The 22,324-nt window shown below is 53.2% G+C and overlaps 1 protein-coding gene across 1 annotated transcript in view; it reads right to left on the bottom strand.

Moving 5' to 3' along the window:
• Positions 1-22,324, bottom strand: part of HDAC4 (histone deacetylase 4) — a 230,705-nt gene that overhangs the window by 33,017 nt on the left and 175,364 nt on the right. The window contains exons 10-16 of the mRNA XM_054723477.1: positions 19,596-19,712; positions 19,313-19,511; positions 16,007-16,245; positions 9,149-9,406; positions 6,096-6,282; positions 4,309-4,442; positions 719-839 (exon numbers count right to left, since the gene is read on the bottom strand). Of these exons, the coding sequence (XP_054579452.1) occupies positions 719-839; positions 4,309-4,442; positions 6,096-6,282; positions 9,149-9,406; positions 16,007-16,245; positions 19,313-19,511; positions 19,596-19,712 (1,255 nt within the window). The remainder of the gene's footprint in view (positions 1-718; positions 840-4,308; positions 4,443-6,095; positions 6,283-9,148; positions 9,407-16,006; positions 16,246-19,312; positions 19,512-19,595; positions 19,713-22,324) is intronic.

Here is a 22,324-nt window from a genome sequence, read left to right as displayed (position 1 = left end):
GGGCCACAGGCTCCTCTCCCAGGAGGAGGAGAACACTCCAGGCAGCGAGACCTGCGCTGAAGCAGCGACATTTCCTAGAGGATCCTGGAGACTCCGGGGACTGGGCACTGCTGGTCACACTGTGTGGCTGTCTTTTGCATGTAGCCTCCTCGGTCAGTTCCTCCTGCTGAGGCCACTTACCCTCTCCCCACTGTCCACTGTCCTCATCGCTTATGGCTCCTTTCTTCCAAACCCTTCCTGGCCCTAGGCTAGATGTCCTTTCCTCTAGCCCTACAATGCTGGCTCGTTTTTGGATATGCTCCGCTCTTCTCTGCACCACAGCATTGGGCAGGGCTTGGACCAGGCTCCCTGCAGGCAAGGGCAGGTAGCAGGCTGGGAGCTCGAGCATCTAACCTCTGCTGTCTCAGATTCTGTGAAACCAGTGGTTCCCACACCATTTCCTACATGGACACAACCAAGACTTGGAACCCCACTAGATACACAGGGTGAAAGCTCCTCCTCCAGCACCTCACCTTAGAACTGGCCGCAGGCCCTACAGAGAAGGGCTCTCCCTGCCTGGCTGCCCTGGCAGAGCCTGGTGGGTGACACTCACTGTCTCAGCCACAGCCTCAAGGGCCAAGGATGGGACGTCCTCCTGTGACCAGGCACAGAGCCGCCTTGAGTGAGCACAGGGCTGGAAACAGCCTCGGGCAGTAAAGTTAGGAAGGCCTCGGAATACCTAGACGTTTCTTACTGTCCAGTTTCTGCCTGTTGAGGGGGTTCGTGCCGTAGAGCAGGGTGTGTGCCTCTGAATGCACGGTCTGCAGCTCCTCCAGGGTGGCCTTCCGTCCTCGGATGCACTGTGGGGACACAATAGGAGAGGTCGCTCATATTGCCCGAGTGGTCTCAGGTTCAAGGGAAAACCACCACCCAGAGGAAACTGAACTGTCTACGTGCAGGAGCAGAAAGTTATTTGGTTATTGCAAAATACAAAGCAAACCTCACCCTACACAATGTTTCTTAAATTTCCAGGGATGGCTTACTTTAATTGTAACTGAAAAATGTTTAAAAAGATAATTCCAGCCTTCAATGCTTTAACCTTCACTGTCACACAAATAATCTGGCATCAAATTTACTATTCTATTTCCCCATTGCCAGGGTCTGGACTCAAAACAGAGAGGATTTGCCAAGGGCAGTGGGGCTGCCTCCTGAGTTCTCTCCCTGAGAGGAGGCTGGGGCCCACGTCCTCGAGCACTACCTAGTGCCCAAAAGAAGCAATCTTCCGGGGAACCCAGAAACCTGAATCGGCCTTGGATCTCCATCCACGCCTCTCCATCTGTATTTTTCTTTGGTTTAGGAATTACCCAAAACAAGACACCAGTGCTGTTTTCAGATTTCCCCCAGAAATTAACATAAAATTACTATTCTTTAGTTGAGTTACATTTACTTGACCTTATAGCACGAAGGGTTGGTTTATGAGATGAGATTCAAGTTGACATTTTACACTACAGTGGCTTTCTGAGAGTCAGAACACAGCCAGAGGCCCTGGTGGTGGTGGTCTGGGGACACCCTGGGCTGCCAGACAGCATGATACTCCTGAGCACAGAGCCAGGCCAGCAGCTTCTCCTGCTCCTGAAACCTCTGGGGGTGATCTGGAACTACTCAGAATAGGGCAGCTTCTCCAGAGACGGTGCTGAAGCAGGAGGTAAAAGCAGAGGGAGCTGGCTACAAGCTGCCTGTGGCTGCCTCATTGCTGGCCCAGCCTCAGCGTGGAGGGGAGTAAGCTCCCAGGAAAGATCCACTCACTCATCTTTCAGCACCATTGCAAGTCCGACGCAGCAGCTCGAGCAGGGGAGCCCACCCAATGGACACCCCCACAGTCATCTGCCTAGAGTGAGGGGCCCTGGCTAGGACACCTGGGATCCTGGGAAGTCCCTCTAACTTCTCCTGTTGGGGGTCAACTCCTATAAACATGCCCAGTCCCAGGCCATGTACTCTGCCATCCAGGGGACTGTGCTGGGAGCCAGGTGTGAGGGGTGGTGACAGAGACACTGTACTCTCTTGGGCTGAGGGACCACACATCATCCTGAGCTAGGAGGTGCAGTTCAAGGTGCACAGCCCACCCAGGTCTCTGAATGAGTGCTGTGTGGAGGCCACATGTTTCCACCCAGTCTCCTCTAGACCATTGTGCTGACTCGGGTCTGACCCATGAACCACAGGCCCCTCCCCTCCTTGGTACCCGAGTCCTGCAGGTCTGGGGACCCACTGTAGTCATCAGTGAGAACAGGTTGGCGCCCCCTATGGTGCCAAAGAAGATGGAAGAGGGTTGAAGCTTTATTCTTCTGTGTTTCATGTCTCACTCCACCTTGCCATATTGGCTTTCCTGGCTGAGAAACTACTGCAGAGGCCTCTGGCCTCCTTGACCCTCTTGGGGACGAGGAGGGAGGGACAGGAAGCTGGGCACGGGGATTTCAGATGCCCCAGAAGCCCTATGGAGGAGAAGCAGGACCAGGTGGTCTGCAGGAGGAGGAACAGGTTACAGCTGCGTCTGCTGGGGCGATGCTGCCCCCTAGTGGTAAGCTCTGGCGACCCAGAACAGGTGCCAAGCTCCATTCCTCACTAGTGGTCACTAGAGGACAGGATTCTGGACCGGACCTTTGTGCCCCATTCCACTCCAAAAATCATGTAAAAAACTGGAAAAGAGGGGGAACTAAAGTTCCTAAACATCCCAGTTTCTGGAGGAGAAGGAAGAGGAGCGGGACCCAAGGGGGGGACTTGAATGGGAAAGCTGCGGGGGCCGGAGGGGGGGGGGACTCGAGTGGGGAAATGGGGGGACTTGAGTGGGAAAGTGAGGAGACTTGGATGGGGAAGTGAGGGAATTTGCATGGGGGACGGGGGGACTCGAGTAGGGAAGGGGGACTTGAAGCAGTGCGGGGACACGAGTGGGGAAGTGAAGGGACTTGAGGGGGGTTCAGCAGAGTCCTGGATGTGCTGGCTTTCTGCAACATGCCTGCCCCAGCTGTGGCCCAGGTGGCTTGGGCTGTGATGCACAGATATGGACAGGTTGTCATCAACTGCAGGGCCCTAGCTTCCCAGAGTCACTCTGCAGAGCAGCATGTGCCATCCATGTCCCATCCCTGGTGTTGTGGGGATTCCCAATGTGTGGGAGACACAACAGGTCCCACTTAACGGGTACTTGGGGACTGGGACCATTGTCCTAAAGTATCCTGGGATTTGGGTGCTGCCAGCCCCTCCACAGACAGGACTGTGAGGTGTCCCTGAGCCTGGGCCCCTCCTCATGCACCCACTAATGGCAAAGCCTCCCCGAGAGCTACACTCCTTCATGATGCTGCACTCCAGGGCAAAGAGCATGAGTTGGGTCACTCCGTGAGAACATTTTCCCCATCAGCAGGATGAACGAACGTCCTTCATGTTACTCAGCAGAGCCTTCCTGTCCTCACAGGCTGGGGATCACTGCAGCCACATGTGGGTAGAGACTGGAATCCCAGGCCCTGATGAGCCAGGAGGTGGGGGCCCTCCTTGTCTGAGAGCGAAACTGGCCTTCACTATCCCAGGCAGTGTGGACCCAGGGACCAGCTGGAACCCTCTCACTCCACTCAGAGAGGGTGGGGGCGCTATGATCGTGAACCAAATTCCAACCAGACCAGACAGGACCAGACTGTGACTCAAATTCCCACACCATTCACAGCTCCATGGGAACTGGGATTCTGAGGGGTACCTCAAACCTGACACTTTCCACATACTGGGAGAAGCTTCAGGAATGTTAAGTGAGAGGACACTGAAGAAAAGCAGTAACGCTCATTTCCCTGTTTCTCCAGCTCCTGCTGGAGGGCGGCCTGCGTGCATCCTGGGAGCTGATGGGAGAAGAGCCTCAGAATGGTTCCTCCAGGGGAATGACCAGACGGAAAATAAGGGGTTTCAGCAACAGTGTGCTGGGAGAGAGTAGAACAGCGTGTGATGAGGGTACAGGACAAAGGGTTACAGAGCAACCAGGGGGCGCAGAGACAGAGGGGTGCAGGGGGATAGAGGGATGTAGGGGGACTGAATGCAGGTGGACCAGGGGATGCAGGGGATCAGCGGGTACAGGGGGACTAGGGTGCAGCACAGAGGTGAGCCTTCCTTCAGGAGGCCTTGGGCTTTTAGGAAAACAGCTCTGGGCATCTTCCAGAAGGCAGGCCTGAATATCCCAAGCTGCCAGTCCTCATCATGGAAATGCTCACAGACCCCTTCCCCGCAGGGTCCCACACTCCACACTGGATTCCTGCAGGCTGTGTGGGCCACCCTCTCTGCTGCTCTGGGCAGCCTTACCTCGCATTTGCCTCGAAGGCCAGTCTCCTGCAGCCGAGACCAGATGCTCTGGATCCTGCCGGCATGCTCGGGGTGGCTGTTGCTGTTCCCGCAGGTGCACTGGTGCTTCAGCATCAGTGTGTCGTATACCAGGCCTGCAGGGAGGCAGTGGCGAGACCCTCAGAGCAGCAGGAGTGCTCAGCAGCAGGCTGCCCACCACCAGCCAAGAAAGCTACCATCTTGGTGGCCAACCACCACTTCCATAGAAGTGGACAGAGGCTCACATTGTGTCCCATCCTGCAGGGACGATTCGTTAGAAAAATCAAAGTTCATCAGAACCCCTCAACTGCAGTTCAAAAAAACAAAAGCCAAGGAGAGGTCAAGAGGAAACTGGGTAACGGCTTTGGTGCACACCTGCCCAGAATTGAGCCGACAAGACCTCTGGGGTGTGGTACTCTGACCGTGACCGAATACAGTGTGGTACCCTGCCCAGAATCGAGCTGACAACACCTCTGGGGTGTGGTACCCTGCTGGGTGGGAGCAGGCAAAGGAAAAAGACATGAAAAGGAGGCCTAGCCTAGGACTCCTATCTCCAGCATTTATGCTGTGCGGCATTAATGTTGCAGAGGACCATGGAGACTTCCAGAAATGAGAATTTGGTCTAAATAGCCAAGTCTATCTGCCAGGGACCCACCTCTCTCTTAAGCGGTCCTAGTGGAGTGTACTGTCTGAGGCTCCTAGGTTCAGAGGAAAGACAAGGCATGGTCTCTGCTGTGAGCTGTGCTCTGGGCTCATCTTGGCCAATGGCCAAGATCTGCTTCCTGCCAGGAAGGGCCACCTGCTGCCCACACGAACCTGTGCAGTCTCTGGTCTCCTTTCTGAGAAGCAACAATTTAATTTCTGGATAATCACTACTTAAGTTTTTCTCTGAATATGGACAATATCCTTCTAAGAGCTGACAAAAAGAACTTAACCACATTTAGACATAAGTGTGAAAAAACTAAGACATTTTATAAGGACTGTTTGAAGGATGAAACCATTCTGAATTTTGACATTTTTTTGTGTTAATAAATCACTGAAAAGAAACATTAGGTGAAAACAGTGTTAAGAGCAACGCTGGCTTCCTTCCGCCTCAGGCCGGATGTGGCTGGGCAGAGGCACATTCACGAGCCCAGTGCCTCAGACCCCAGTGGGTGCCTGGCTCAACCACCCAGTTCTCATTCCCGACTTGCGTGTGGAGCCTTTCAGGCAGAAACAAGGTTCCCGCCAGCAGACGTGTCCCCCAGCTCTGGCGTGGTGAGGTGGGGCAACACAGAACAGCACAGTAGGAATTGTGACCACTGGCAACAAGGAGGACAGCAATGCAGAGTCCAGGACCCTAGGTATAGGATCAGCTCAAGGAAGGGACAGAGGAGAAAGGGCAGGTTCACTGCCCCTGCTGATGATGACAGGGAGGCGTCCAGCCTGCACACGCACACTCACGCTGGCCTGGGACGGACCTTTCCCTGGAGGACAATGACTCTCTGGGACGCGAGGGTGGGCTTCTATGCCCAGGAGAAAGCCCCCAGGATCATAGATGGAGGGCAGGGGAAGGGAGCCTCAGTGAGCCATCCATCTGGCCCCCCACCCCCCACCCAGGGAAGGAGTTTGGGCCAAGTGTGAGGCTGCCCAGCCCTAGAAGCGGCCTGTCCCTGACACCTCGCCCCGAAGCACACCTCCCAGACAGACGTCTGTCATGTCCCGGCTGCCCTGCCAGGCAGCCTAGGGCCCAACACCACCCCTACCCCAGCCCTCCCTGTTCATGTTACCTGTGGTGAACCTTGGTTTGCTGGGGGGCTCCTGCACAGACATGGGGAAGGTGGCAGATGCTGGGGAGGACTGTGCCCGGGACAGAGGCCGGTGGCCGCCAAAGGACACAGGGATGCCAGCGGCCTCCATGGAGGCCTGGTAGTTCCTCAGCTGGTGGATCCGCTGCTGTTCCAGCAGGAGCGCTTGCTAGGGGGAAACACATTTTGTTGCTTCAAAGAAACCTCACCACCCTAAGGGCTCTGCATGTCCTTTGCTCATGTATCATTCATCCCTCTGCCCGCCCTCCCCTTCACCCGCTCACCATCGTGCCATGCATGGTGGCACCTGGATGAACACTGGGGATGGCCACCAGATGCCCCAGCAGCCTGCAGCAGCCCTCCTGGTCGACTCTGTTGTCTTGGTTTTGACCAAGAGCACTTGCTCTGCATGTCAAAAACCTGGGCAGAAAGCCCAACGCAAAAGAGAAATGCTAACTCTACTTCATTTGCCACCGTTTCCCTGTCCTGGCCCCTCACTGTCCCACACCCTCACTTGAGGACAAGAACGACTGCTGAAGCAAGGAAGATGTGAGCCATCAGGTTCCTGACACCCAGGGCCCAAGCAGCTGGGGTTACAGGGCTGGGGGTGTTGGGCTGTGCCTCTGAGGAGGTAGGGACCTACATGGACAATCCCAGGACCAATAGCCATCTTTTAGAAAAAAACAAACAAAAAAACAGAGTAGAAAGGGGCGAATTAAACACATACATCCATGAAAAGTTTCCCCCCCCCACAAAAATCTTGTTTCTGTGTGAAGAATGGCTTCTGTAAGAGCACAAATGCAACCAGGACCCAAAGCCTAAAAGCCAGCAGGTCTCTGACCTCTCTCCCCCTCTGCACTGCTGGCCAGTGGATATAAAGGAAGACTCTGGAAGGGGCTGTGGAGGCTGATGGGACAGAGAAGCTCCAACCCAGGGCTGCAGTGCAGGGGAAGTGCTAGGTCTGTGGAACACGGGGCCACTCAGCCAGGGCCTGAGGGAGACAGACCCTGATGGGATGCTGTGGACAGGCTAAGGTGCGTGTCCCGTGGGAGGCAGAGTAGAGCCACAGGGAGCGCGGGGCAGGTATGACCCTGTGGCCAGCCCAGCCCTGCCCGAGGAGCTGCTGATCCCCAGGGCCACTCTGGGACATCAAAGGAAGGAAGGGTCCACATCCTACTTTATAGGCTGAGGTGCCAGAGAAAGCAGAGCCTGCCAAATCCTCTGCGAATCGTGCCTTAGTTTTCATGTATAAATCTTGTCATTCTGGAAGGTCTGTTTTCCTGGCCCCTGGGGGAGAGGCAGGCACACCGCAAGCTGGGGGGGGGGGGGGGGGGGATGAAGAGCCCTGAGATGCTGGGAGGACCTGAGCAGGAGGCTCCCCTGGACGCCGAGGGATTCACACCCAGCTTCACGGCCACCTACAACCAACCAGCCCTCTTCCCAGTACAGGTTTTCCAAAAACTCAGACACAATCTCTCACGTTTATATCTGCAAATTGCTACTTGCACCATTGAGTTTCCCTGATGAGGACTTTTGCTAATTATTCTCCAAAGAACATAGAAAATTAGTGTTTTTAATGATTGCCTCAGGCTTGGAATACAACAAGGCTATTTTTCCTAAATAAATGCTGATGGCTTTATCATCTACAAGATATTTACCCTAAAAATTTACATAAGTACTTTCCAATCTCATATCCGGTACTAATAACACACTGAATTCCAGTTATAATAAGAAATCTGCTTCCTTCATAACTCCAAGACCTACACAGACAAGGGAATGAAGCCCCGTGGGGTCCTGTTGGCCAGGACAGCCAGCCAGGCACTCCTGCTGCTGGAGCTGCACAGCAGAAGACAAGGTTCCTTTGGTTGGAACCTTTCTATTTTCATTAAGTGCCATTTCCACTGCACTTTTGCAGAGCACTGGCTTAGTGCCTGGGTGCTAATAACGTGGCCTAAGAGATGCGAGATGGTCCCCCTCTGAATGAGAAACAGAAAAAGCACTGTACAAGCAGACAGCTGCAGGCCCCCCCATGAAAGCCAGAAGGGGTGAAGGGTGTGGCCTGCCGCCCACCCAGAGGCCTCTAGAGAAATCTAAGGTCCTGTGTGTAACAGGTGGAGTCTTTCCCGGTGCTGCTGGGGGAGCTGCAGAGGGCCACATGCCTGGGCTGTCAGAGATGAGTGGTGCACAACTGGATGGCCAGGACATCTAGTGGAGAGAGGGGCGGGGATGAGCCAGGGCCTGCACCCTGAACAGAGCTCTGTTGCTGGAGGACAAGATCTGACTCCACTTCGAGAGCGCCCTTTGGCTCGCACGTCTGGCTCATTAGGAGTAAGCAACCTCCTTGGTGGCCTTGGGTCTCTTAACACGAGGTTCTGACTCGCTGCCTGCCTGGCTGACCTAGTGTTTTGTTGATTTGGCAGTTTTATTTTTACTGTAAATTAATAAATCATTCATCAGATATATTCACCAGTCTCTTGTGAGTTTGGTTATTGTGTGCCAGTGCCCAGAACCCTTACTGGCTCTGGGCACCTGGCTGACACTTCTTTTCTGGATCTACAAGGCTGGCCACTGCTGTCTCCTCAGGCCCCAAAGGTCCTGCCTACCTTTTTGATCAACTAAAACATTAATTTCCCTCCGCGGACCTTTAGTGATTATGCTGAATCCTACTAACACTTGGCTTTATGTTTATCACAGCTTACAGACCTGAAAGAAAACCATCCCTAGGGAGTCTGGGCCGACTCTGGCTGGAAAGTGGGTGCATAAATGCCCACAGTGGAAAAATGGCCAGTATGTCTAGCTAAGATAAACAGACATAGACCCTCAGCCAACTCCCACACCACTAGGGAGTGGTGGGTGAAGACCGGGGCTGGCGGGAGTGGAAGGAAGCGGCCCTTCAGTTTCCACTACCCACCAGAAACGTGGGCCACTGTCTGAGGCCAGGCCTGTCCCTTGCCTCCTGCACCACCCGGCTCCAGTCCACTTTCCCCTTCCCTGTCCACCTTTTCTCCCCCTGCCCGCCCTGCCCTCCTGGTCACCTGTCTGAAGAGCAGCTCTTGCTCTGTGGGCTGGCGCTGGCTGGGCTCCACTTCCCGCGATGGCTCTGCCTCCTCCTCATCACTCTCCAAGGGCTCCTGTTTCACCTGCACTCCAGCCAGCTCCTGGGCCTCCTTCTGCCCGGAGAGCCGGTTCAGGTAAGGCTCCTCCAGGAGGGCCTGATGCTCACGGAGCTCCTCCTCTGTCTCCTCGGGGTGGCTCTCAGGCTGCCGGACTGGCTCGCTGGGTTTGGGGATAATCTACAGAGGTGAAGGGTGAAGTCAGAGTGACCCAAGGTGACTGAGGTCATCATAAAGAAAAGGTGCATCAGATAGAGGACTCTGGGGGTGAGTTAAGGCCAACAGGCACCAGGCTAGCACCAGGCTGGTCACCTATGCAGAACATGGGCGCTGTCCGCGGTGCTGAGAAGTAATACCAAGTCCCCAGGCAGGGAAGGAGGCAGACCTGCAATTGGTTTGTTTATGAAACTGTGTTTGTGCCAAGCAAGAGAATAGCAATGACAATCAGATGTGTCAGCCCACCTCTGCGCCTGGGTGAGAAGGGAGGAGGACAATGTCACAGCTCCTCCACTGTCACAGCTGCTGAGAGGGACATTGCCTGCCTTCTTCCACCCTCAGCCCAGTTATTCATCTGTCTGAGAAATCCCTTTTCTGTGTCCATCCTAGTGTAACTGAGGTCCTGACCTGAAAGGGGACTGGGGCTTGTTACCTGCGTCTGCTCCTCCTCCTACTGGGCTTCTCTGCCAGCTGAGCAGGCCCTAGAGCCCCCAGCCCCGTCCCACTTCCTGCCCCCCACCCTCGGGCCTAAAAAGTTCCCATGTCATGAACTTTGACCTCCAGACCATAGGCCTGAGAAGCTGTGTTTTCTGAAAGGGGTTTCACAACCCTGCCTGTTAGGTAGGTCCTAACAGGTCACACTGAGAATGAGGCACTGGGAGTGACACTTTGGGCCTCAGCCAGGCTGGGGTGGAAGGCCAGAAGAGGGGCTGGGTCCAGAAAGAGGAGTGGAAGGCTGCAGCAGGGCTGACTCCTGATGCAGGTATGGACAGAGGCTGGCTACTGCCTAGAAGGATGCAGCTGGCCAGGAAGGAAGGGCAGGGAGTAGAACGGCTCAGAGAGGCTGAAATCCAAGTACCACATGAGAAGGGGATCCAAGTCAGGGTTTAGGAGCCAGCTCAGGACTGGAGACGACTGTCAGGAAGAACTGAGCAGTCAGGAAGTTGAAACCTCGAGTGCAGAAGCTCGTGCAAGGCTCATGGAGGCTTGTACTGAGGCCAGAGAGGCCACACACACAAAGGGAAACACAGAACAGGCCAGAGGCCAGGAGAGGAAGAGGGGTCCGCCCATCTGCCGCCCTGGGGAGGAAGACTAGAGGGCCCTGAGTACCTGCAGGCTCACAGTCAGCTCTGGGGTGTTACGAGGAGGCATACAGGCCACATGCCCTGCTCCGAGGTGCCGTTCCACAAGCTCCATGAAGATGGCTGTGGGAAGCATCTGCACCAAGTGTGGGGGAAACAGGAGGCTGTGGCCACCTCGGGGTGACCTGAGGATGACCCCAAAGGGAGGTAATTTGTATGCTAGGGTAACCCAGGGCCTATTCTAGGCCACTCGGGAGGCCCAGCTCTGATGTGGGGTGTTTCTGGAGACACAGAGCTCTGGTCCCTCCCCAGGGAGGCCAGGGAAAAGTAAATGAGGAGTGGAGGGCCCAGCCAGGGCCCCAGCGCTTGCCTGAGGAAGCTGGTTGAGAAAACAGAGCATTAATTACCGAGAGTTAGGAGTGGCCATGGGAACATGTACTCAGAGGACAGTATACTCCAATCCTGACTTTCTTCCAATGTTTTCTTCTAAATTTCAAAACTAGAGAAAACTTTTAAAAATCGTTAAGAAGTCCCATATGCCCTTTTCCTATAGATGGACGGACACAGGGATAGAGGCAGAGGTTGACCTCTCCTCTGCTGACCTATTTGAGGGCTACCAGTGGCCGCGAGATGCAATCCAGCAAATGTGTCAGCCCTCCTCTGCCCTTCTCCACAGAACCCTGGGAATCACCCACTTCGGAGTCTCACTGATAGACTTAGTGACTGTCAACTGTGCTGTAGACCACACAAATATTCAAGTTCCCTCAGTTGTCCGGTAATGTCACTTATGGCCTTTTCTGTTCCAAATCGGGTCCAGCTACAGATCACATGTATGTTTAGGTGACCTGTCCGAAGTTGCCATGTCTGAAGCATTCAACCAGTGTCTGTAAAGGGCCCCTGGATGTGGTGAGGGATCATCCCCTCTGGTATCTGGGGCAGGTGCTGACATAGTTGGGCAGACTCCCTGTGGGGCAGGTGGGCTTACAGCTGGTCAGTGTGCCTCCTGTGGACCGCACTCCATCCTTTCTGTCACATGCTGCTTTTGGGCTGAATGTTTAGTTTTACCAGTTCCAGTGAATGTCCTCGGCACCTTTCCAGGTGATGGGCTCTATGGAGTCTCCTCCTTCCTCCTGCAGCTTCACTCTTAGGGAGCCCCTGAGGCCACATCCCTTCCCCCATCCTCCCAGGCCTGGCAGGCATGGGGCGGGGCGAGACTGCAGTCCTTGCAGGCAGGTGGATGGGTGGCAGCTCTGGGTCATAGAAGGGGAGGAGAAAGGAGCTGGGAGATGGCAAAGGCCCAGTGGCAGCTCTTCCTGGAGAAGCTGGGCAGAGGGGACACAAAGCAGCCTGCTCACAGCAGACGTCCAGGGCTTCCTCTGCCATCCTCTCAGCTTCCTTGGGAAATGAGGCATCCAAGCAGAGCCTGCCAGGCCCTCCAGAGGAGTTAGGACATCCAGAGCTTCCATGAGAGCCCAGGTCCTTGGAGCTCACTTCACATCCTGAGTTTGGCCTGAGGACTGAGGGTGCCTAGGAGGGATGTCGCCAGGGCAATGGCACGTGGCTTGCATCAGAAGCCTCCCTGTGCTGCAGAGGTGTCGCAGGACTGCGAGGGTCTCCACGCAGCAGTGATGCAGGAGCTTGTGCGGCCAGCCTCCTTGGGCCAAGGCCACTGTCTGGCCCTCTGTCGCTGATATGCAGCTCTGCTTCCCACTGACCGCTGTGGCCGGGCCATATGGCAGAGCCAGCAGCAGGAGGGGCAGTGGCAGGCAAACGTGCTGGAGAAAACACTGGCAGAGAATCGGCAGCAAACTGGACGAACAAGGCAGCTCTTTGTCTCCTAGTGGCCTTTGGACCTTAGGAGCACTCATTTATCAATTACATGAGAACAAATGCAACTCCAAATTAGAGCAACACGTTTTCTAAAAGCCAGACTGGAGTTCAGAGCCAAAGCCAACTGGTAAGCAGCCCATTTTTAAAGACTTTTGGCCATGCTCATAATTAGACAACACAAAAAAAACGAGACCCAGTTTTCATATTCAATATTGGGAAGGTTGGGTGAAAGGGAAATGCATCCAACCCAGCTCTACAGGATTTGGGCTTATGTGGAATTCAGCAACCACAGATGGAACTACTGTCACAGCAAAGCCAGCTTCTCCAGTTGTCAAGGTGCCTTAAGAATTCTTTCCTAACAGAGAAAAAGCATTTCTGCCCCTGTACACGGTGCTCACCTTACACAGACAGACCACACCTGAGGCCATTCTCAGACGCTCCCAGACACATAAGATTGGCTTCACTTCAGAGCTGGAAGCCCCACTCCCCTTTGATGGCAAACATTCTCCTAAAAGTCCCTTCACTCAGCGAACTTTATTAAACACACTGCGTGCAAAGCCATGGGCATCCACAGTGAGGCTGACACACAGCTGGATAGTAGCGCTGGGCGCTCACAGGGAGGCCCACATACCGCTGGAGAGCAGTGGTGATAGCCCCGGTGAACACAGCCAGCTCCTAGGTCCATCTTTCCTGCCTCACAGGCTTTCTCAGCCAATGGGCCATTCTCTGGAAACCACAGCAGCCCCATTGGGCTGCTGAAAGTGCAGCAACTGGGAAGGGCTGACCTCTCTCCAAGGGTGACCTCCTTGAAGCAGCTGCCCACTGAGGCCGAATGACAGCAGACCATGCATGGAAGGCCTCCATCCCCATGCATAGGGCACAGGGCTGCAGGGAGGGAGCCCCTCCAGGCCCTGGGCTCTAGTGCCGTCAGGTAATGAGGCCTAGGAACAGCCTGCTCCAAGATGAAGGGCAGAGACATCAGCGCCAGACGGTACCAGATACGAGCTTGGCTCCCTGAGCGCCGCGAGAACAGTGTATAAACATGTCAGTCACCTGTCGTTCCCACCGTCAGTCAGTCATGTAGCAGAATCAGGGAGATTACCCAGCTTCCAAGTCACTCTGTTCAGGAACATATCACCTATGAATAGGTGTTTCCTGTCTTCAAAGCCTCCTAACGTGCCACTCAGATAATGACATAACAAAACGAAGAAGCCAAACTGGCATCAGATGGAGAAATGTCAAGTTCCCACACAGTGAGGAGTCCTTTCCTGTCCAATCAGGGACGGGCTCAGGGTCTGCCCACTGCTGACTGCTTTGTCCTGCCTGGCTGGGAGAGCCTGGGGGGTGGGGAATCTGCGGGTGGGGTCCAAGCCTATTCCCTAGTGGCAGGTGGGTAGAGGGGTCTTGGCTTGGCAGCCCTGGGCAGCTGGCCATTCAGGAGGGAACGTCCCTCAGCCCTGTCAGGGCAAACACCCTGGGGTAGACTGGGGCTATGTGGCTGCCACCTCCACCTGTGAACCCTGTGGGGGCTGGGGGGGCTGAGCCAGACTCAGTGGAGGAGTAGCCCCAAAAGACATGATGGCATTTCAACAAGCAACACTCTTGACAAAACCACACCAGCACCCGCTCTCAGCAGGCACTGTGCCAGGCACCTGGGTCCACCAGGGTACACAGACCGCAGCCTTGTGGGCTGACATGCCAGGAGATAGGAATATGAAACGTGAGGAATGGGTATAGTCACTGCAGACAGGAGGGTGGGCAAGATAACAGGATGGGGCTGGGAGGCAGTTCTAACTGGGGTGGGGAACTCATGAGTGATGTTCGGGACAAGACTCAGAGGAGCAAACCTAGGGAGCGTGGAGTGGGAAGATGCTTCTTTGAAGACTAGTCTCAGTGCTCAAAACCCAGCTGGGCTGGGAATGCTGGCAGACAGAGGAGCAGGGCTGGCTGCACTTAGCGCCTCGGCCCCGGGGAGGTGGTCTTCTCTCCTCTTGCTCCATCTTCACACTCATGTGGACCCTTCCAGGTCTTGTTCCTAATCCCCTCCCCTCCACTCTTTCATTCCTCAGGGAGGCAGAGACAAGCCTAACTGTGTGTAACGGGTGGAGGATCAATGACTGGGGTCTCCCTGAAAGAGGGGACGCAACCAGGTGAGCTTTCCCAGGAAAGAGACACATTGAGAATCAAGTCTGTCCATCCCCAAATCTGCGAGTTCCCCTCAGAAATCACCAAAGCTGCCTTCTCTTACCTCATCCACTTCAGCTTTGAGAGGTAACTTACCTCATCCTTAGCAGCTTTGAGAGGTAACTCACGTACCAGAGTTCACACTTTTGAACTGTGTAAGTCACTAGTCATTTATATTAACAGAGTTGTGCAACCATCGTGTCTCTAACTTAGAACACTTTCAATCACCTCAGAAAGAAATGCCATTCCCACTGGCAGTCACCCCCCACCACTCCCCACCCCGCCTACAGTGCCCATCAATCACCAATCTGCCTGCCCGTCTGATGTTATACCCACATCGAATCACACAACGTGTGGGCTTTTCTGTCCGGCTTCTCTCACTCAGCACCATGTTTTCAGGGCTGAGTGATACACCATGGCCTGTCTGTGCCCATTCTGTTTGACTGTCATCTGGGCTGTCCTGCTGTTGGTGTGCAAGCCCTTGTGTAGACGTATGTTGTCAACTCTCTTGGGTGCAGGCCTAGCAGTGGGCCTGCTGGGTCCCATGGCAACTCTGTTAACCTTTTGAGGAAATGCTGGACTGCCTTTTGAGGAAATGCTGGACAGGTTCATCTCATTCTTTACTATTAAAAGATGTTTTCTTTCAAATGTTGGCATTTGAAAAACATTACTCAAAATTGCTCTTTTCCTATTTTACTCACTAGAGAGTAATACTACCCTTTCCCACCACTTCCTGCTGAGAGTGGTGCCGCCATGACTCTAGGGACTGTGCAGGTGTGCAGGCCTCTGTGAGCTGGCCTGGGTGTAGCCCTCTAGAGGATGTTATTCCAAAGGACAAGTATACTGCAAGGGTAGAATCACCTCGCTCACGTGTTTCTGGGGACTTCAGGCCACTATAAAGTTGGGGACTTTCTGTTTTGTGTTTGCTTAAAGAAGATAAATATGCTTAAGAAAAAAGTCTTGTCTGGCTGGCATGGCTAAGTGGTTGAGCACTGACGTATGGACTAGGAGGTCACGGTTCAATTCCCTATCAGGGCATATGCCCAGGTTGTAGGCTTGATCCCCAGTGTGGGGGGTGCAGGAGGCAACCAATCAGTAATTGTCTCATCATTGATGTTTCTATTTCTTTCTCCCTTCCTCTCTGAAATCAATAAAAACATTATTTAAAAAGAAAAAAGTGTTGGCCGAGTGGAATTTACCACGCGGTGATGCAAACACTTCACATACATAACACTGACCAGGGACTCGGGAATTGGCCCTGCCCACTCCCGTCATCCCCCGCACAGACAATTCCCCCAAGTTCCAGCTGCACACAAGCCCGTCCCTGCCGAGCGTGGGGAAGCCTGAGACCTACTATTTCTCCTGTGGCACCTGGCTGTTCAAGGTCAGAAAGGGGCAGCTGCCAGATGGCAAAGCTGAGGAAAGAGCTAACAGACGTGATGCCGCGGAGCGCACGGCACAGACCCACCTTGTTCATGTGCAGCTGTTGCTGCTGAAACTGTTGCTTGTGTTTCTCCAGAAACTGCTGGTGCTGCTGCTGGATGACCAGGTGCTGCAGGGCCTGGGCGTTTTGGGGCAGCGGTGCCGACTGCGTGCGCCCCAGTGGACGGTGCTGCCTCAGCTTGTGGATGGAGGGGGACACCCGGTCTGTGCCAACCAGAGACTGTGCGTGCAGGGGCAGGGCGCCCAGGCCTGAAAGATACCAGTCTGAAGATAACATGGAGGAAAATAGCAGAGGGGAAGAGGAAGAAGAGAGGAGGGGAGAGAGCTGTTGAGTGAATGACAGAGACACCGTGAGCTGCAGCTGCCAGCCCTGGCGCCTCCTCCCTGGAGCCCACCAGGTGTGACTCCAGGCACACGCTGAGCATCCTGAGCTGTCACTTGGAAGGTACTGTCTCTGACACTGAGGTTAATGCCATCAACAGGTGTTCTGTGCGACAGGCTTCAGAACAGCTCGCCCTACCCAAGAGGCAGTGTCACAAGTATGATCGCCCCCTCAGAAGGGCCCAGGCCCTTCAAAGGTTCTGATCTGAATAGCACTGTGGGCAATGAGAGTACCACATGCTGAGCTGAGAAAGGTCACAGTGGCCCTTCCCTGTCACAGAAACTAAGTGTGAGAGGAAAAAAATGTCCTCAGTGGTCAAGTTCTTTTAAGGGTCTCTTAAAGCACTGGTTTCATGCACAAAGGGGGCATTAACACTTAAAATCCTGATGGATATGGTCAAAACCTCTTTCTACAAATTTCTACAAGGATTTGCCAACGTCCAGGCCCACTGGCTGCATAGGAGGGTGCTGCGCCCACATCTGCACCTGAGCTAAGCGTTCAGATCCAGAGTCTGAGCTGACAGGACACATCTGGCTATGTCTGCACTTGAATCTCAGTTTAAATTGCAACCTCTCTTGTGAACCAGGAAGTTTAACATTTTTCCTTCTGTAGGCTTGTCCTCCATCTGGTCTTTCTTTTGCAAATTGTTGTTTAGGTCACTGACCATTTTTCCAAGGTTCTATGGGACAAAAAGGTCTAACAAACCCCTTCTCCTGCAACCTGGGTATGTCCCCCTGGCAACCTGAGGCAAACAAACACTAAACATTGCTCAGCCTGAAAATGACCCTGGGTCAAGGATGTCCGACTGGGAGAAATGGCAAATGAACTGAGCACAACATCTCCTGCTGCCCTGTTAGTGACCAGAAGGCTAAAATAACCCACCAGGTACCCACACCTGCCCCTCTAGTTGGCCTTCTTCCCACCTATTCACCTGCCGAGTCCCACCTCAGGTCTCAAGCAGCGATGCTTGTTTCCAGGAAGCCTTCCCTGAAGCTCACCTGCCCCAGCACCCAGCCTCCTGCACACACCCAACTACCAAGCTCTGGGGCCCGTCTCCCAGGGCCTGGCTGGTAGGACACACTGGTCTGAAAGTTCGGTTCGCCGGCCACTCAAGCACTGTGCTCGGCTGGGTGGCCTGACCAGGCAGTGCCCATGGTTCTGTGTGGAGCTGCAGAAACAAGCCAGGACTCTGCAAACAGTTTCCTTCTAGAATGGAAATGACCCTGATTTCCATGCGCTGCCCCAGCTAGCTGCTCAAACTCAGCCTCTGGGAATACTGGGACTCTGCTCTTTCCAAGAGTAATGATACTGTGTGCAGAGAGCCTAATAATATGAAAACGTACAAGCCATAGGGCCTGCGGGGAAGGGGACACAGAGCCCGAGACCCTCCACCTTGCTTGCTCTCTGACCCAGCCAGACACTCCTCTCACAGGGGCCTGTTTCCAGAGCACTTGTGAGTGGAGATGGTATAACTTGGTCAGTCTGTCCAACGAGATCATCAGCAAGGAGGTAGGTCTGTGGGCCGACCACTCGGGGGGACTTAGATACACCGACATAGGAAACTTGCAGTGACACCTCCTGGGTCCTGCTCAGACACAGCCACCTCAGACACCATGGCTCTCACTGGGCTCAGTCACAGAGATATTTACTGAGCTTATGCTATCTGCTAGGCATTGCAGACTGTGTGGGTGCTGGGAGAGAGAGGATGGCAGAGCTGTAGGAAAATGCAAGGTCTGGGCTCCAGGAGGGAGGCAGGACAGACGCAGTGTCCACGGGAGCTGATATAGAATGAGCACATGGGAGTAGGACAGGGGCACAGGAGCTGGCCTCATGGAAAAAGGGGCTTTGGGAAAAGGACAGGGCTTCCAGAATCACCCTGCAGGCCAGTCAGCGAGGAGTAAAACTGGATAGCTGGTGGCTGCATGGGAGGAAGAGGCCCGGAGGCCTGGCACAGCCTATCTCCAGCTGAGAGCTGGGGCCTCACTGCAGCCAGCCGCACAGAGCTTTCTGTGCCATGGAAATGGTCCAGGTTGCACTGCACCAGCAGCCATAGGACACTCGCTATGCCTCACAGGTGACTGAGTGCTTTTAATTTTCAATTTCAATGTTAATGGCCACATGTGGCTGGTGCTCCTGCACTGGACAGCACTGTGCTGCACAACGGGGGGACTTCCCAGGCCCTGAGGGGACTCTGGTGGCAGCTAGAGGACAGGATGGAAAGGCAGGAAAGCAGTCAGGAGGCGTCTTCCCACAGGGCCCAGGGGTCCTAGAAGGATACGACCCGAGCCCAGGCCAGCCAGTGACTCTAAGGAACCAAGTGCTTGAGAGGGACAAACAAGCACAAAACAGGAAAACCAAACCAGACCCCCGTCTGGACCCGCACGCGCCACATTTGGACTCTGTGGCCTGCAGGCACCTGCATTTCCCACAGAGGTTGGGGGTCAGAGATTTGGAGGTGAAGCCCTAAGGTTGCTGTAGATTTTACTTCTGAACAGAGAGAGAGATTCGAGAAGCCAGACATGAAACTGAGGATGATACCCAGATGAGGACGGGCGACCGCAGCCCCCACACGTCTGGCGATCCTTAGTGACCTGTACACCATCACTGCTATGAAGACTCCATCACAGATTTCCCACTTTTTCCTAAATACAACCATCTTTTAGATGGGGCACCATTTTAATAAAATTTACTGCTGATAGAAATTGACTGTCCTCCCAAGTCAGGTCTGTGTTTCTGCCACTTGCTCAGCTTGACCCAGAGGAGCCTTAACCCTCTCTTGAGAGGGCAGGACCTATAACTGGCATGTCGTCCACCCAGTTCTGTGAGGGAGACATGGTGCATCATGTCATATGCCCGGACGTGGGGGAAGTGAGGGAAACACAGGGTGGAACAGGTTTCCTTGCCGGGTTCTGTGAGCTGGCAAGGCCTGATGCCGTGCAGAGCGCTCACCTGTGACGAGGGGCGTCTGTGTGGGTGGCTGCTCCAGTAAGACCATGTGCTGCAGGAGAGGGTTGTGAGCTGCCCCGCCGTCCCGCTCCAGGGGCGCCGTGCTCAGGTAGGGCGTGAGGTGGGTGCCGGGAAAGAGGGAGAGCCGCTGTTGCAGGGCTGGGAGAGCCAATCTCTCGGCTTCCTGCTGGCCTGCCGCCCCCTGGAGAGGCACAACTGGTAACATCCAGGCTACGTGCCTGTGACAGCTGCCCCGCACCACACAGACCCTCGGAAGCCTACTTACAGCAGAAGGGCCGGTGGCAGGAAGTCCCAGTGTGATGTTGGGCAAGGATGGCGATGTGTAGAGGGGAAGTGGGGCCACGGAGCCTTCCCGAGTCACCAGTCTGTGTGCCAAGCTGGTCTGGGGACAGAACACAAGACGACCATCAGACAGAGTCTGCTCTGGCCAAGTGTGGGCAACCACACCAAGGGAAGGACAACAGAAAACACTTCGGGGCAGACCATGCCAAGAACATAAAGACGTATTAACAGATTATAGCATGTAGGTGAGTGTAACATTTCAGAGCAGGCGGCAAACATGAAACCATAGATTCATGATCCACCAAATTCTCATTTTTATTCAAATTGCTTACTCATGGCAAAACTACAAGAAGAAAACCTAGGACAATGTATTTTAAAATATATGCTTAGAGTTGGGAATGTCTTTCCAAATATAACATCAGAGGCAGAAACCAAAGAGGGAACTAAAGATGAAAAAAAAAACCTCACATGAAAGGGAAAAAATGGTGATGACGATAGTAGCAAAGTACAGGATAAACAAAGGTTAATATATAAAGAGCTCACAAATCAAAAGCAGGCTCCTTTATACATGGGGCATCAGTTTAGGAGAGGCTTGTGGTTACTTGGAATCTTGTTCGTGATGTGAAGTTAGAAAAACAAGTTACAAAATCTTGCACTTTTTAAAAAGAAGACTTAGATTATTTAAGTGTACAGCAAAAGTGAGGACTAGAAGGGCAGTCAGAAAAGGGTGAGCAGTGAGCAGTCTGCAAGGAGTTGAAGTACTGAGATATTTAACAATCTTTTGCTTCTAGAATAAACCTTCTTTGATAAAAAGGACTGTTTTATTCACCAGCATATCCCTGCACAGCAGACACTCAGCAAAAGTGCACTGAGCCAATGAGCAAACCACCAACAGGTGACTTTGCCATGGGGCACGAAGGTGGGGGCGGCAGAAGTCTGCAAGATGGAAAATAACATGAGGGATGACTTCCTTCCATCCTTCCCACAGTGAACAACATAATCAAGGATAAGAACCATTTCACTTCCAGGGGAAAACCTGTGGACTGAAAGCTGTTACACGTTACTACAGATAGTGCCATTGTCTGCAGCCCTGCCGGCCTGCGGGGACCAGTGCCCACTCTCAGAGCCCATGTGTGGACATCTCTGCCTTGCAGATTCCCCAGGTGGCTATGTTGATGGTGTCATATTTTGGTGTCATCAAGAAACATACACTTTGTTCCTGTGCTAAAGGCAAAACAAGATGGAACGGTTTTCCTCACGAGGAAGGAAGCAGCACGTCTTGTTCTGGAGACTGGCTGCAGCTACCTGTACAGCTACCATAGTCAGTCATGTAGTCAATGGTACAGTAACGATGAAAGGACGACTGTGAAAGCGCTCTTCCCACACAAAACCATTTTGTTAAAAGTAAAATACTAACAGGCTATGTTTTAGGGAACATGACTGCGACTGCCAAGGAAACCATGGCTCCACTGAACTGAGATTCTCCAGGAACAAAGAGATGTTCTAACGTTTCCAAGGTTGGAAGTTCCTCTTTATAACCAAGGCTATTTTTCTTTTTTTATCTAAGTTATTTTTAGAAATAAAGCTGCCTAAGAATTACTTGGTAGGTTGACTTGCCCGCATTTTCAGTGTCAATGTCTCTATCAGCTTCTCAGTTCTGCATATGTCCAGGGCTGGGATCAGAGTGCCTGTAGCAACACCCTGCCAGCCACACCCCAATCATAGGCACACACTAGTCACAGGCGTGCCTAAATCCCACCTAGCCTTCTGAACTGAATGGAGCCACTGTCTGTGGCACAGGGAGCCCTGCATCCTCTGTATAAAGGGGGACAGGGTGTAGTGAGGCTGAGCTCCATGCCATCCAGGGGTCCCTTGCCTCCCTCCCACACAACGATTCCACACCACCTCTGGACTGGGAAGCCTCTGTGCCTCTCAGGGAACTGTCCAATCCTAAAAAAGGACATCTACATACCATCACATTTTACAAGTCTCCCCTGCCGGTACTCTTAACATTTCTTGTGAACCCTCCTACATCTTCTATTAATTTACATTAGCTTAATTTACATTAACGTGTGACTTGGAAAAATTAACACATACTTTAAACCGGAACCATATAGACTCACCCAAATAAGGCATCCCTACAACATGAAGCATTAGGTACATACCTGCCCACCTTTAATAACAATCAGGGCCCAGGATTGCTATTGCCCACATGATGATCCTGATATCTCGTTCCGGAAGCAATTTCTAGGCTGAGCTCTATGCAACTTCAGGCCGCAATGAGCTATGACCTGAACACCCAGGAGGACTCTCAAAACTTTCTATAATCTAAATAAGCACTTAAATAGGTAGGTTGAAGAGAAAAGGTCATAAAAGAAAGAGATGTATAAAAGAAAAAGATGAGAAAATGAGGATTAAGCAAATTAAGCAGTAATCTTAGTTCCCAAAAATCTGCTTATCGATAAAGTGTTTAGAACTCTGTCAGCCCTTTGGAAAGGCTGGATTCATTTCTAACTATTTAAGGAGGAAAGTAAGAAGCTATGTCTAATAAAGTATGGCCTCCTGTCAGTTAGAACTTAGAACACAGAACCCACTCAGTAGAGCTGTCTGGGCACAAAGCAGACGGTGCTTCTGTCAGTTTGCCAGACACTCAATGCTGAGGAGGTTCCCCACATGGATCCCCGCCCACATCCCCACTCAGCAAGTGCGAAG

This window comes from Eptesicus fuscus, chromosome 11, assembly GCF_027574615.1.
Source record: "Eptesicus fuscus isolate TK198812 chromosome 11, DD_ASM_mEF_20220401, whole genome shotgun sequence".
Classification (NCBI taxonomy): domain Eukaryota; kingdom Metazoa; phylum Chordata; class Mammalia; order Chiroptera; family Vespertilionidae; genus Eptesicus; species Eptesicus fuscus.
Note: the sequence above shows the minus strand (reverse complement) of the source record. Positions and strands in the feature narration are given on the sequence as shown.